Consider the following 16,877-nt stretch of genomic DNA (forward strand, 5'->3'; position numbering starts at 1 on the left):
ATTTCTAAGATGAAAAATAAAACTCAGCTTGTCTGGGCCGTGTAGCACTACAGCTACCAGACAACTAAAACACCAGTAGTGTATACATCCATGATAAATCTGGTGTATTTATATATATATTTATAGAAATATATCACTAAGATCGCTAAGCAGGGGGTGATGGAGGGTCTCAAAGCATATATTTGACTGTATGTCAGAAGAGAGGGAGTAAGAAAAGAAAGCGGATGACATTCTTCGCATGCCTCTGCTGCTGACCGGGTGATGCCTTTATAAGGCAATAATAATACTGAGGAGCTGGTGTGTGTTCGATAAACTCATAAAAGTCGTCTCAGTGATTATGGAGATGCTGGGCAAACATCGTCTGGATGCTGAAGCCATGGGAGAGCAGAGACTGTGTCAACACTCTCACGACACCACTCACACTCACAGCTTCTCTAACTAAACTCAGCTCAGCTCTGAAACAAGGAAATTTACTCAGAACCTACATATGCTGGAGATGATGTCACTGATGAAACCTAAACAAACACTATTTAGAGCCTTGTTTTAGAGTTCTGCTCGCAGAAGGGCACACAGCATGGTTCTGAGCTAAAGTCAAAGTAGTGCTGGGCGATTATGGTCTAAAAATATAATCTTTGATTTTTTCATAAAAAATCAGATTTTTAATTATAATTTATTATTTTCCCCCTACTAAAAATCAAAATACAGATGAAAAAGACATGGTTCAAAACTAGATTTATCTGTAAAAAAAAAAAGTGTTTGGTGCTCAGACGCTTTGATTTAAGTCGACTCACTGAGTGAATTAATGATTTAAAACATTGTTTAAAAGCCCATGCTTTCATATCACGCAATGACCTTATGTACAAACAGCCACAGAGATACTCACACACACAGACACTGGATTATACTTCAGAAAAGTGCTGGGCAATTAAGGCCTAAAAAAATAATCTTTGATTGTTTCACAAAAAAAAAGAGTTTTTGATTATAATCGATTATTTTGACCCTACTAAAAATCAAACTACAGATGTTTTTATTAACCCTTATTAAATAAAGCCCTTATAATTGTATCCATGCTTGTCTTATTCGTCACCAGACTTTGTAAAAAGATTAAATTACAGCAGGATGTTGTGGTCAAATGGCTAAAATTATTAATGTGTTAAAATTATTAGGTTTACAGATTAATTGTCTGTGTTCACCTGTTAATATTGACAGAACTAGTCTAAAACCAATTGGTAAAACGTATTTGCAAGCTCATATCTTTTGGCTCTCGTTCACATGCATCTGGACAGTTTTTAAAAAGTGTTTTTTGTCTGCAATGTAATTTTTTCTTTAGTATTAAGATTTTTAAAAAGATTTATGAAAACACCAACATCACAATGCATGTATGTTTCTGTTTGAATCTTACTTACTTCCTATATAACTACATAAATCATAAAACTACAATGCCAACACAAAATAGCATAAGATTTTAACATGCAAATGTAAATGCAAATACTGTTCTCTTAAAAATGTATTATGCTCTGTTTAGATTTAGAATCCAAAATGTTGTGACTTGCAAAGTACACTACGTATGGAATAGTGTGTAATTTGTAATTAAACCTGTATTTTTAAGTATTTTCTTACTTTTCGTGGAATTCTGATGTCTCTACAAGTTGCTGTTGCTTCATACAGAGATAACAAGTTTATACAAGTCATTTCAAATAATTTTGTCCAGACAACAATATTTAAAAAAACTAACATTTAAAGCTACATATATTGAGCTGTGTGAATGCGGCCTGAGTTTTTCCTCAGTAGTCATGCAAATTTCCTTTTCCCTTCCCTCCATCCTTTCATTCTCTTCAAACTGCAAGATGGCATTTGTTTGCGCTGTGCCTGTCAGTGGTGCTGTTTAGTGGCAGTGATCAACAATAGTGCCGAAAGAGGAGGAAGAGAGTGTTTTAGCCGTGCCTGGCACCAAACACTGAGCACACGCTCCTCAGATACAGACAGAGGAAGGAAACCAACTGCAAGTAGGAAACTCTGGCTAACAATAGAAAGTGAGACAGTGTGCTTGTGGCAACACCTCGCTTTTAGCATCCTTATGGGCTTCTAAAAAATTGTTTACAAATGAACAGCCAAGGCTTTTTCTGGAGGACAACCGTGCTGACTTGCGTCAAGAACACAATTTCCCTTTTTTCCTTCCCAGACCATTCAAATACAGACAAAGTATTTGCTTTCGGGTGCTACATCTATTAGTCAGGCTCCTCTTAGGTTTCTCAATTTTCACGTTGACTTCCTCATATAGACTCTAGTGTTTATAGCATCTTTCATATACAGCTCTGGATAAAAATAAGAAACCACTTAAATATGATGAGTTTCTTTGATTTTACCAAATTAAAAAAACTCTGGAATTTAATCAAGAGGAAGATGGATGATCACAAGCCATTAAACCAAACTGAACTGCTTGAATTTTTGCACCACGAGTGGCATAAAATTATCCAAAAGCAGTGTGTAAGACTGGTGGAGGAGAACATGCCAAGATGCATGAAAACTGTGATTAAAAACAGGGTTATTCCACCAAATATTGATTTCTGAACTCTTAAAACTTCATTAATATGAACTTGTTTTATTTGCATTATTTGAGGTCTGAAAGCTCTGCATCTTTTTTGTTATTTCAGCCATTTCTCATATTCTGCAAATAAATGCTCTAAATGACAATATTTTTATTTGGAATTTGGGAGAAATGTTGTCAGTAGTTTACAGAATAAAATAAATGTTTATTTTAATCAAACATATACCTATAATTAGCAAAAACAAAGAAACTGATTCAGAAACTGAAGAGTTGTATTTCCTGGCCTTCAGTTATTTTAGTTTTTCTTCCGACTTGTTTCTTTGTGTATAATACAGTTTAGAATTTAGCAGGCTCTTGTTGCTCACTGAGGTCCACAAGGTCGGCCTGAACAATGATGTGTAACAATGATGTTGATTATGGAGTCCGCACACTAAAAACCTGTGGGAATGCCGTTCAAGGTCAAAGGTGGGTGGGTGAATATACACTATGACGGTGCTTAATGTATTAATGTCATTATAACGATAGACCAAACACCTTTCGTGCTGTAGGTGGTGTTTGCTAGCTCTGCTGTGTTCTGGTATTTCCGGCTGAGCGATGTACTCTTAATAGGGTTAACAGGTTAGCTGGCAGAGCTGCAACTAACAGTGAACTAACACAGTAATTCTGCAGCCACAAGTAAGGTCACAACAACCCAAAACCCTTCCGTGACACAACATAAAACAGGTTTTTTGCTTGTCTTGCTTTGAAATGCGAGCGAACAATGTCTGTATATGGCTTGTATAAACAGCGCGAAAGACTACAGCAGCAGTTAAACTATTTAATCCATGTGCCCCCTAGATCCAGGCCTGTTGCACAGGCAACCATATTGATGAACCGATTGCTAGGTTACAGTTTCTTGCTTAAACTTCTGTATTGAGTATTATCAGCCTGTGGCCTGCTTCTAACCGTGGCTAGCACTGCTGAAGCAGAATAATCATTACCCACTGAGCGCTAGCTTTTTGGCTGGTTAGAGATTAGCATTATTGGTCTGTAGCCTATGAGTTCACCGTGTTAAAACAAGCTAGCTAATATCGCCCTGGTTTACTGGAACACTCAAGGTTCCTCAGTGTTGCGCTGTTGGGAGGCAGTTAGGTGGCATTAGCGATTAGCTGCCATTGCTAATAATAATCCAGCCTTAGTAGAAATCTGGAAATTTAAGCTTGCTGTAAATAAACGGAAGCGCTTTCAATAATCCTTATAGTGGGAAAAATACGGTACTACATTGCTAATGCAGCATTTGCATGCGCATGACTAGGCTACTCAAACATTGCTATGACAGCAGTCATTTTTGGACAACTTTTGCCCATAAAGTTTATGATACTGGGCAAAACAAAACACGTTTTTATGATCCATCAATTGAAATGTTCTTCAGGGAACCACAAAAAAGAGCACAAAGTAGATGACAATATTTTGTCACACTACATCCCAGTAGAGATAGAATTCTTTCAGGCTACAGTCAGAGTGCAACAAGTCCTTTCAAGTCAAAGCCTTTCTTAAATGTTCCATAAAAACAGAGGAAGCATCTCGATCATAGGCTAAACAAGTCCAAGCCAAATGACTTAATCCTATTTGCATGTCGATCACAATGTACTAAGCCCATCCCAAACAAATAAAATCTAGTACACACGCTCACACAAACTCACACACACACAAACTCACACACACTCCTGCACGATCGCACACGAAGCTAACCTGCTACAACAAATGCACTGCAACATTTCATTGTTAAACTGAATGTCACAAATCCCTCATCACTCCATACACATTGTGAGTTAGATGAATAGTCATTTAATCCTGATGGAAGATGAGTGTATTCTACACAAAGACTTTACTATTATTCTGCATCTCCTACTTCCCTCCCTCTCTTTTTGCAACGCTGCTTGCACTTTTACTCCGTACCCGTAGGCTTGTGCCCTCTGCAATGTAAACACAACACAATACGAGTTTCCATGCAAACTAGTGTCTGCAGGCAAGGGTCAGGCCTGTATACGCTATTAAAAACTGAATGCACCTGATTCTGAAGAACAAGGCTGTTATAATGGAATATAAAAAAAAACGTATCCCATTATATACAGACAACATTTTAAAACACATGGATATTTGATGTTCATGTAAAGAGTATTAAGTGAGAGGACAAAATTTTAACAACATATTTATATGTACTGCCTCCTCCGATACATGTGAAGACAGCCACCACCTCTTTTCGAACTGCTGTTGATGCAGAATTACCGAGTAGCATCTGAAGAAAGCGCAGCGACTCAGTTCTGATACATCAGCTCACAGATGCCTTGTGCTAAACAACATCACCCTTTGGATTATTGTGGGGAGAGAGAGCCATCTACCCACCCAGACAGAGAGAGAAAAGCCAACTGTGCTCTCTCAGGGCTCCGGTAGTCGATGGCAAGCAATATGAACAGGATTCGAACAGGCTATCTCCTGATCATAGAGGCAGCGCTTAGCACACTGAACTGCTCGGAGCCCTCTTTGATATGGTATTCTAGGTGGTTGCTATAGTGTTGCTAAGTGGTTGCTATGGTGTACCAGTATTGTGTACGATGTTGCAGTTTTTTTGAAGAAATGCAGCTAGATGGTGCCACTAAGGTGCTTCCAAGACAGTTGCTAGGCTGTTGTGATGTGGCTGTTATGATGTTAATGGTTTCTATGATATCCCAGGTGATTGCTGTGGTGTTAATAAATGGTTGCTATGGTGTTGTCTGGTTGTTGGATGTAGCTGATATGTAGCCAATGACCACTGTATAAACGGGATTAGCCATAGCAGTAATCATGGCAACCATTTATGGATAAAGTCCGGCTTTCAACAAAAAGACCCAATCGGCTTGCTGCTTGTTCAGAGAATATATACTTTTTTCTCCAGCCACTTCAGTCCACACTGTGTGTATAGAGTCACAGTTACTGAAGCATTGGTCTAATATTGCATGACTGGCTAAAATACTTGTTATGTATGTGAACACAAAATAAATAAAATAAATAAACACAATAGACCATATCACGATTATCAAATATTATTGAAGTCATGTCCATCTATTGTACGTCCAGTTATTGTTATTAACTTCCAGCAAGAACAAAATCCAAAACTATAAACTGGATTTAAGGTCCAGATCTCCAGGTCCAGGTTATGATCTTGCTCGTCTTGATATTTTTTTTCTGTACCATATGCAAAAGGAAACACAGTGTGTGCTCTTTTTCAGTGTAAGCTGGTGTGTGCGCGCATATGTGTGTGTTTTCCTGCTCACTAGCATCATGTCTGGCTTTTGTATTCACAACTGCAGCATGGAGGCTGTAATTATTCATTTGCTGAGAAGAAAGCAAGAGAACAGAAAGCCCACAGAGAGACAGAGCTTTCCAGAAGGATACGAACACTGGATGTATATAAGAAAGAAAGAGAGAGAGTTTCAGAGAAAGAGAGAAAGAGAGTGAGAGAGGCAACATTATTGCCCACTTAGTCATGCTTGTCCTGAATACTTCCAAATGCTGAGAGTGCAATGAGCTCAAGCTGGCTCTGAGAGTGGATTGATGGTGGTTCAAATGTGCCACAAGATACAAATACCCAAGCAGCAGTTGTGCAATGTTCCTGCAAACAGAAACCTCACTTACTGTTACAGGACTAAGCCGTAAAGTATGTTTCCTGGCTTTAAAGTTGTTGTCTAAATGTTAAACATTAAAGCTAATTTTACTATGTTTATATTTACATAGCATTTTGTTAAGACTGTCTCTTTCGCACTATAAGGTGCACTTAAAAATCATTTGTTTTCCCCTACAATTGTCAATGTGCCTTTTAATCCAGTGCATCTTATGTATAAATTTTATCAGTCAGATTGTAAGGAGCAGTAAAGCCACTTCGCTGAACTACAGTCTTATTCAGGATTTTCAGTTTAGTTCTCCAGCGCCAAGCTTGGAGTAGCATTAGCGTTAGCCGCTAACTGCTATTTTCCCATTCAGAGGGGAGTATTATCGATCTGTAGCCTGCTGCTAACCCCGGCCAGCACTGCTGGAGCAGCATTAGCATTACCTGCTAGCCAAGCTAGCTATCTCCCTGTTCAGAGGTGAGTATTATCAATCTGTAGCCTGCTTCTAACCTCGGCCGCTAATGCTAATGCTCCAGCCTTAGTGCTGGAGAAATTTGATAATCTAAGCTTACTGTAAATAAACAGAAGCGCCTTCCTCACACCAATAAACATTTTTTTAGGAGAGAAATCTGTGTAGATTAACATCCGGTGTTTGTTTGACTTTAAAAGAAAGTATTTTTTTTTTATTACAGATTTGTTTACTTAGCTTAGCTTTATTTAACTTAGTTACCTACCTCCCACCCCACCAGGACCAAGCAGGCGAGACCTGCTGAATTAAAAGTTCTTAAAATGTGCTTTAAAATCCATTGTGCCTTATGTATGAAAACAGATGTGCAATGATCAGTGCATAAACCCTGCTATGGGTGCCTCCACACACATAACAGACTGCGACAGGCACTACCAATCTTCTACCATGTTAGTTTGGAATACAGTTTTACTGCTGCTGAAGTCTTTCTCAGTGTTTATTTAAGCATCAGATGAACATGTGTGGCGTGTTTTCAAAAGCAAGAGTGTAGTGCTGTTACCCACACTACTGTAGCAAACACTAAGAATTCTAAGGATTCATTCCTGGACCTAGACAACAGCAGCAAAGAAACTGAAAAAATCTTAAAACAAAGGGGCGTGGCTTACCCTGAAGAAGTTTTTCACTGCTGGTACATGACTTTCACATTCTTCCTTCCGAAATTCATCCACATTCTCCCCAACCTGTGAGATTAATCAGAGATAAACTGGGTTAATTTAACATTAAAATTTAATTTGTGTTAATCATTTACAGTTTTAATAAATGGCAGCAATTAATTTCAGCTCCTGCAGCCTCTTAAACCATTCCAATAATTATACTACATATTTTAGTAATTCAGTAATTCAGCATTTTACTCTTCAGAAATGAATAAACACTGTTTTTTGCATGTTCTTAAATACTTGCGGGCTACACTGTGCTCTGCAGATGCCTTAAAACTTCTGTGCCTTTGATGCAATTTTGATTAATCGCATTTACGATGAAACTTACAAACCTGACCAACCTGAAATTGAGCTCTGATTCTTAGGAAGAGAAGCTGGCATGGCTTTAGTTAACAGGGAATTTGCAACAGGCTGGAAATTTAATGTGCACAGTTGTAAGAGAAGCAGCATGACTAAGAGCAGTGCTGCCACGCCAACCCTGGTGTGCACCAAATGCTAAGTGGGCCAAGACCCCCTGAGCAAGTTAGTCCAAACAAACTGTAGTGCAGTTGAATTAAAGAAGGAACAAAACACAGGCGGAATATATCTAAATGGACTAAAAAAGATAATGAAGCATTGTTTCTTCTCTGCAGACTCTTGTTGGCACATCTGATGTTATTTTGACAGATGGAAGTGTTTCCTAAACTCTGAATGGGTAATTATAGTACAGACAGTTTCAGTTTTAAAAGGAACTAAGTTACTTTCTATTGCAAATTGTACAAGAAAGACTTTTACAATCAAATGTACACCATATGTAGATCTCTTCCTCAGCACCGATTTAGGAATTATAGGCTGATAACTATATCACATTTTTTTAGACATTTGTCTTTTATACAGTATAACACATTATTAAACATGAGCTACAGAGAAAACTTAACTTAAACAAAGTTACAAAGTATGGGTGTGATAAGATCTCCTGAGATTAAAATGGCATGATGTTAATTATTAGGTGTCTCAATATGTGTCTCGTGAGATTAATGCACAGGTAACCAAAACAGCAGCTGATACTGATACTATGATGAAATAATAAATAATCACCTTATAATGGATGTCAAACAATTTTTACTCTGATTATGAATTATGTATGATTTATCATATGCAGTAAAATACAGAAAAGTATGCAATTGCTGCAGCTGTTTCTCCAAAAACCAATAACTTCTCTCCTGTATGATCTCACATGAGTACCTTCAGACCTTAAAACTACAGTGAGGGTTCTGTATTCAACTGGCAATCGCCATTGTGGGTTCTATGTAGAACTGGCAACCTATGACCAAATCTCAACGCTTGTGAGCTTAAACTGGGAAGGCAGGAAAGTGTTGGTGGGAACATAAGGCTTGGAAGTCCATGCGATTAACAGAAGATCAGAACAGCAGATATAGAGAGGCAGATGTGTGTGTGTGAGTGTCCACAACAGCTCACTCAAGCAGACCAGCGCTGCTATTTGCTGCCCAAAAACATCAAACATTTGTTTTGGTTACCTGTGTATAAGTCTCGCCAGACACATTTAACACCTGATGAGAAATATCATGCCATTTTAAATTGATGAGACCATATCACATCCCTTATTACTCTTTGTAACTTTGATAAAGTTTTTTCTGTATCTTACATTTTATAATGTCTTATATTGTATATTGGTTTCGATATTGACAGAAAAATGCCTAAAAAAATGTCAGATATTGATATCAGACTGTTGAATTCCCATATCGGTGCATCCCCAGTCTTCACTGTTATTCTGAACTGTGGCAAATAAAAAGTAAAAACTACTAAGTGAAGGAGAGTCCAAGCCTTGACTGGAACTGTAGGTGTGTGTGTGTGTATGTGTGTTTGAAATGTATGGCACTGATGTGTGTGTATGTGTGTTTACAAGAATAAGTTGTTGATAGCTCTGTGAACAGGTCACCAAATCCACTCCCCCTTCTCCACAGCGTCTCCTGACTGGCAACAGATGCCACCTCTGACCCCAAATACAACATTCCAACCTCGTCGCCTTGGCAACCGCTACTGAGGAGGTTACTGGGAAGGTTCCCAGCATGCTTTGCTCAGCGTGGATTTGACTGCCTTCGGTTACGAGCTGTCTGGGGGGTCAAAGCCCTTTTGTGGGACGGAGCCATTGACACATCTCATCAACAGGAGCCTCACATACATCCCTCCTCAGAAAACAGCCTTTTCACAGAGCGTCTGCAGCAGCACTGACCAGTCAGGAGCCACCGCTCGCTCACACCCCAGAGAAGCAGCCAATAGGAGCGGGCCATCAAAAGTCCACATCCAATGAGGAGAATCTAAAGTGATCTCATCTATATGTACATTATGAAAGGAGGGCCATGCTGATGCATAATACCTAAAGTGCTTAAAGCTTTAATAGGTGCAAAAAAAGCCAGATCCAAGTAGAGCCTGAGACAGGAGTACTGTCTTCACTGCACCTCAGTTCAGCATCAGATAGGGCGCAGAGCAGCCACTCTTAATTAGAAGTTGCAGCTATATTAGTTATTAACAGGCCAGTCACAATAACATTTAATTTGCACAACATATTGTTCCAGAAAAGCAATGATATTGTCATTTAAAGACCATTTTATGGCAGTGACATAATGATAATACCATTATAATTATAAATTATAATGCATATGCACATTACTGCTAAATAGAGCTGAACTTTTCATTATTAAAAATATTCTGACATTGGAATTAGAATTTATAAACATAGTTTATAGTCATGTTAATGAGCTCCTCTTGCTAACAATTGACAAAACTTTAAGAAAAAGAAGGTTATGTTCATAGTTGATAATGTTATTATTGTGACAGGCTATTATCCCATTATTATATTCTTCTTCTGTTTCTTCTTCTTATCATTTTTATTATTATTATTATTGTTAATAGGCCTGTAACAAAATCTGTTTTTGTTTTGACAATATATATTGTCAACATCATAGAACCTGCATTAAAGAAGAAATTTGGTGTAAAATGCACTTGGTTTGTAGTGAAACATGATAGCTAGTATGAACTTTTGTCAAATAGCCCACCTCCATTCTCTCTCAACATTCGGAAAAACTACACTTTTTTGCCGATGCTCCCAACAGGCTTACAATGCTAGTGATTGGGGCATAGCATTGCCCATGCAAAAAAAATCACTACTTTACACCATTAACAAGCTTAAAGTAGCTCCACACTTCAATGGTAAAATTTTGAAGGCCCTTACATTTAAAACGAGGCACTGACAATTTTGAATGTGCAAAGGTAATTTATTAAAAATACTTTTTATACACGCAGTTCTTTTAGGTTGCTCTGTGGGTACCGGCATCTTGAAACTGACGAGCATGAACAAGGATACGAGGACAGATTGCACAATTCTGAGGAAAGGCACGAATTCCAGCAGTTAATTTTAAGTTAAAATTAATTTATTCTTTCAAGCTTGTCAGTCGACTTCTTGTGGATTAATTTCAAGATGTCCACAACCAGAGAACTACCTGAAAGTATTGTGGGAAGAAACTTTCAAAGCTCTCAGTGCCTCGTTTCAAACTTTGAGCTTGTTAATGGTGTAAAAATAATGATTTATTTGCCTGGGCATTGCTATGCCCCTATCATTAGTATTGTAAGCCTGTTAAGAAGATTGGCTAAAAGCAATGTATTTCAGAATGCTGGGAGTGAATGGAGGTGGGCTATTCTCAAAAGTTTGTACTTGTTTTCGTGTTTCACCACACCTTAAGTACATTTCACACTGGATTTCTCCTGTAAATACATTTTAATAGCAATCAAGTAGCAATCGCCTGGCAGAAGTGCACAATGATCTCGTCTTCTCCTCTAGAAACAAACTGCTGTAACTAAAAAATTCTGATCTGAAGCAATTTGTAACAACAGCACCTTTACTATGGCAGGCAAGAGTAATTTCCCTAACCTGAAAATCATCAGAGATTGCGGGAAAGACCTCAAACGAGCACTGCATGGAAAAATCTTACAGAGCAGAAGCTTTTCAAAAGGAGGAATTAGAAGTATAAAGCCCTCTAAACAAGAACTAAAATACTTATATTACTTTTACTAGTGTGATCAATAAAGGCATTAACCTCAGCAAACCTTGGATGCCAATCATGTTTATGCTGACTGACTATATTTAAATGTAATTCAGAGCTTTTGCTACATCATCGCTTTAGGAAAAAACAGCAGGTACGCACTATATGCATTTCCATCATGCTGTTACAGCTAAAACTCTGGCCAACAGATCTGGGACCACAGAGGGAACGTTTTTAATAATTCATATAATCTGAAATCCTTCTGGTGTCCTCATCTTACCCAGCAGATCATGGCTATTCGCGGCTGCCCCATGTCCGTCAGGCCAACCCTGCAAAGTCCATACATGGGTTTGGCACAGTGAAACTTCTGGACCAGCTCTGTCAGGCCTCCAGCTGCAGAAAGAAAGAGAGGGAGGAGGGGAGATGGGAGAGAGAAGAAAGGAGATAAATAAAGGGGCAGATTACAAAGTCTTATCTATTAAAAATGACCACATAAAAGATCTTTATCTTAAAAAGCATTTCTGGAGCATACTTTCACATGAGCATCATCTTAAACACATAAGTACTTTGCCAAGTTGTATAAACAATTTTAATGATGAAGACTGTAGCCTATGAAGATCTGTTCCTTCAGTATGTTTTTTTTTAAATGTCAAGACCCCACAGGACAGACCACCATACAGCAGGTATTATTTGGGTGGTAGATCATTCTCAGCACTGCAGCGACATTATGAGAGTATGTATTGTGTGCTGTTACAAGTGGATCAGACTAGGGGTGGGTGATATGACCCTAAAATAATATCACGATATTTCATGGTATTTTTGTGATAACGATACTCTTGACAATATGACAAAACACTGAATACACTACTGCACATTACTAATAACGCACTCAATATATCTCCATATATCCAGTGCTGCAGTAAAATTAATGATACCGTCTCTAGTAGATATTTAATGAGAAATGAGAACATTGTGAATTTTTTTTTGCTAAAAACAGATGTGATGTGATAATTAGGGATGAATAATATGGCACGATATTTCAGGGTTTAACATCGTTCACGATATTCAAAAATGTTGACGATATTATCGCGTACAATATGATATGGCACACCCATAGATCAGACACAGTAGTGCTGCTGGAGTTTTTAAACACTGCATCAATGGTCTTCTATTCTAAGTCCAGCAGTGTTTTTTTAAACTCCATCAGCACTGCTGACCATTCAAGAACAGGGTGAAAGGAGGCTAAGGAAGTATGAAGAAGTGCAGAAGGACTTCAGTCTTTAATTATAGAACTACAAAGTGCTTCAATACGGTCAGTGAAGCTGATAAGATGCACAATAGCTAATTTGACTATTTTGGCAACACTCAATGCATTAACATTCATATTTAATCTATATTATCAATGTTATGTGGGCTTACCCCCAGAATCGAAGAGCTTCAAGTTGTTGGTAACTCCATCATATGCAAACAGAGCCCTGCAGAAAAGAAAACAGAACTCATTTTAAAATTACAGAAACATAAAATCCAGCATCATGATTCTGTTTAATTCTGTTTAAAGACACATTCATTAAAAGCTCATCCTCATGAATGAGTCTCCAGCATTACTCAGAGCACTCATTAGAGTGACTGTCATTAACTAACAACATGAGGCCATAGAACACAGCTAATATCAACAGGAACTTCAGTCTGGTAAGCATCATGGACTCTCCATGAAAGTAATGGTCCAGCAAGCATAACTAATGCCCCATCCTCGCTAACGTCAGCCCCCTGGAATGCATCAAGTGGGTAGGCAGCTGTGCAGACCATATGCTTTCACACACACACATACACATATTCACCCCACACGCCATCCTAAAGAGACTCAGACTGCGCCACACATTTGGCACTTTATCATGCATACCTCAGGTTAACCCCAACAAAGTGTATATGCCCCACAGAGTAACCAGATATTCTCACAGGTTTAAGAAAAGGTAGCTTGTGTTTTTGTTTGAGATACTCTTATCTATTAAAATTAGGGATGCACCATGGCACTTCATGTTCTGACGAATAAGAGAAAAAAATTTATTGTGTAGTCTTTTCACAATTTGAAACCAGAATGAAGTGACGCAATCTTTATTGTAAATGCAGCAAATCAAAGAACGGCCATTTGCAGGCATTGTTCTAATGATTTGTCAAGAGAGAGTATATCTGCAAAGAGTTAGAGCACTTCTAGTTTAATTTATATCATTTATAATTTATTAAATAACACAGCATGAAAACTTTTTGGATATTTAATTAGTAGAAATAGTAAAAATAAATTACAATCAAAACATTTATCTAAATGTTTCATTTTATTAAGTTTTGGTTTCGGCCAGAAATATAGTTACATAAGACACATAAGAGTACTTTTACTTTTACTTACTTGAAAATAACTAGATCCTCAACTTAATAGTGCCAAGGTATTGTGGCATTTATGATACGATCAGTAACCTCTAACCTAAACAAAACCCTCCAACTAGCACCTATGTTGCTGTTGTGATCGTTTTTCGTTCAAATTTTGGTTTATCCATAATTGAAATCATTTCTGTGTAATATATTTGCTGATATTAACTAAAACCATTCAGAGTGGTTCAATGTGAAACAGTACACTATAGAACAATTTTTTTTACAGTGATGGTGATGGGAATTAGGAGTCTCAACGTGTGCAACATAAATATAGCCTTTTGTATTTACTATACTGTATATACATGTATGTTGTTCACCAATAAAGGTGAAGTAGAATTACTCTATATAGAAGAATTGGGACTGTTCTACAGCTTTTTTTTGACATCCCATTCTAAATATATAGGTGGTAATATGGTGCTGGTCCCCCTTTTGCACCTCAAGCAGATTATGCAACTGTTACGCTCTGAGCTCTTCAGCACTTAAGCTTTACAACTTTCTGCATTTATCAATACACCATAACTACATTAAAAAACATATTAACGCCCTATCGTAAAACAACGCCCTTAGGCCACAGTCACCATATTCATAACTATTTCTCTGTACTTTTCCCATTTACCCTTTTTCCAAACTATCACTATAACAAAGAATGCCTTCAGCAACTGCTATCAGACTTGTATGGGCCACAGCTCAGTCTTCACTTACATTTTTTTCCTGAATTAGTAAGGACTTGTCTAAGTACACACATGTGACAGGTTCAAGTCAGAGCTGGTACTTCCATGTGCTCCAAGGCTTCTGGCACTAATAACGTATAATCTCAGAGTGTGGAATCCAAAAAGAAATAAATGAATAAAGTAAAATAAACAAATATCATCTGTTTGTGGTTACCAGTTCATCATAGTAATATGGGCATAGTATATATCACTAATGATGCCTGTGCTTATGAGCAAAAATAGAATACAGAAATAATTTAAACAGGTTTTAAGAGAAATTCAAACATTCATTAAGGTATGTTGTCCAATGAAAACAATTCTGGGTCCTGCGGTCATTTAACTCTATGTGAAATAATTGGTAAGGTTTGGATGGCTGGTTTCATGGTAGATTCAAAGATCTAACAAATTTTGGTACTGGATAGTGTATGATGTACTGTAATTTTAATATCTAACATTTTAATATCCCAGCAGACATACCAGCAAAGCATTTAGCTACATTTACCTCAGCAACTCTACTCTAGCTAATTATGACTTTGTTTTAGCAGTGCAGGCAGTTTAGCGAACTAGCTGACATCAGCTAAATCAGCATTGTCAACAATAATATCTGTAACTTTCAGTAGCTAACTACCTCAGAAGTGCAATTTTAGTAATACATTTATCTCAGTGCACTATTCCAATCATAAATCCACACAAATATTCAAAAATACGCCCTATTACACACATTATCAGTCACCGATACCATGAAAAATTGTTGTTATTATTAAAAGTAAAGCTTAGGTATACATATTTTTCTGTTAATATAGTAATAAAGTAAGGTGGCTGGTAATAGAAAACACTTCTAATTCAGCAGGTCTTGCTGCTGGGGGCGCCAAAGTAAACAAAACTTAATTCAAACGAGTCCTGGATGTTTATCTGCAGATATTTCTCTCCTGAAAACGTTTTGTTTGGGTGAGTAAAGCGCTTCTATTTATTTACAGTACGCTTAGATTTCCAATCTTTTGACTGAAAAGGCCACCACACTGGCGTTTTTACATAGCTTTTATATAGATTATTTAACATACAGTAGCTACCTCAGCAGGGCAATTTTAGTCATACATTTATCTCAGGGCACTATTCTAATCATAAAAGTAGCTACTGCAGCCATGCTATTTTAGTCACACATCTAGCAAGCTAGAGTGCTAACTCTATCTAACGTTACTTCAGTAGTCTTTGTCGAAAATTTACCTGAGCAGCTTCATTAAAAAAAATACATTTAACGTTACTTAAGCAGTGTTGCTCAAGTTACATTTAGCTAGCTAACTAGCTAACTTAGCTATGTTAGTTAACATTGAATTTACAGAGAGAAAGGCAGTCAGACCAGAAAAAATAAATGCTAAAGCTAGCGTTAGCTTAGTTGCTAACTCAGCTAGCCAACGATACTATCCTAGCCTGTAGCTACAGCCATTCAAACAGACCTGGAAACTTTGTAACTTATGCATAGCTTTATTAAATTTAATTTATTTGACTAAAGTGTAAAAAATAATTTTAATATGTTTTTTCTCAACTCTGCCTGTCAGTTCTGTCCCTTAAACCCTGTAACTAGGTTATATAGCTCAGACAAACCTAGGTAAATGTTAGAGTTAACAATGCAATATGACTTACAGTAAAAAAACAGCCTCTTACCTTTCAGCTAGATTTTAATTTAAAGGGTTAAAAAAGTGTGTAAATAAGTGAGTAAAAAAAATAAGTTATTCTGAAAACTTTATATGATTTAATGAGAATAGTAATAGTAAAAATAAAATTACATCTAAGTTACTGTCTGCTGGCTCTCAGTGCCGGCTCTCTCCCTCACTCTCTGCCTGCTCCGTAGCAGCATTAAAACAACCCTAATGTTAAAGCAAACACTTTTATTTTTCTTAAAATAACTATTTCAATAATTAATTAATTAGTCATGGCTCATTATAAATTAGTCAGCTTTTTCACTTATTCAGCCATATGCTGGTAGCTCCTTTTTACCCTTATTAGCCGAATATTTTTAACTTTCTGTGCTGTAAAATTCAGTGCATCCTTAATAAAACGGAAAGGATAAATCACGTCTCCTAAGAAGAAAATTCTACTCTTTACCTTAAAAAGTAGAATTAGGGAAGAAAAGCACACTCCTGATGATGTTTTTTAAGCATGTGCTTTAAAGTGGGCAAGTGGGTAATGAAATAAAAATGCAACTATTAACACAGGATAACATATCATTTGTTGGCATTAAAGAGCATATAATTGCAGTCTTGAAGGATGCAACAAAGTCCTGTCCAATTATGGTGCTTTGAGAATGTTTTGAACTATCCTTGCTGTGCTTGGGGACAAAATGTACTTG

At 37.3% G+C, this 16,877-nt stretch overlaps 1 protein-coding gene across 4 annotated transcripts in view; it reads right to left on the reverse strand.

Annotated features, from left to right (window-relative positions):
- si:dkey-40c11.2 (drebrin-like protein A) overlaps positions 1-16,877 on the reverse strand; it is a 100,997-nt gene that overhangs the window by 22,682 nt on the left and 61,438 nt on the right. For all 4 annotated transcript variants that reach the window (XM_049470369.1, XM_007258319.4, XM_049470368.1 and 1 more), the window contains 3 exons: positions 12,816-12,871; positions 11,677-11,789; positions 7,306-7,380 (listed from right to left, as the gene is read on the reverse strand). In XM_049470369.1, coding sequence (XP_049326326.1) covers positions 7,306-7,380; positions 11,677-11,789; positions 12,816-12,871 — 244 coding nt within the window. The remainder of the gene's footprint in view (positions 1-7,305; positions 7,381-11,676; positions 11,790-12,815; positions 12,872-16,877) is intronic.

This window comes from Astyanax mexicanus, chromosome 22 (genome assembly GCF_023375975.1).
Source record: "Astyanax mexicanus isolate ESR-SI-001 chromosome 22, AstMex3_surface, whole genome shotgun sequence".
In the NCBI taxonomy this organism is placed as follows: domain Eukaryota; kingdom Metazoa; phylum Chordata; class Actinopteri; order Characiformes; family Acestrorhamphidae; genus Astyanax; species Astyanax mexicanus.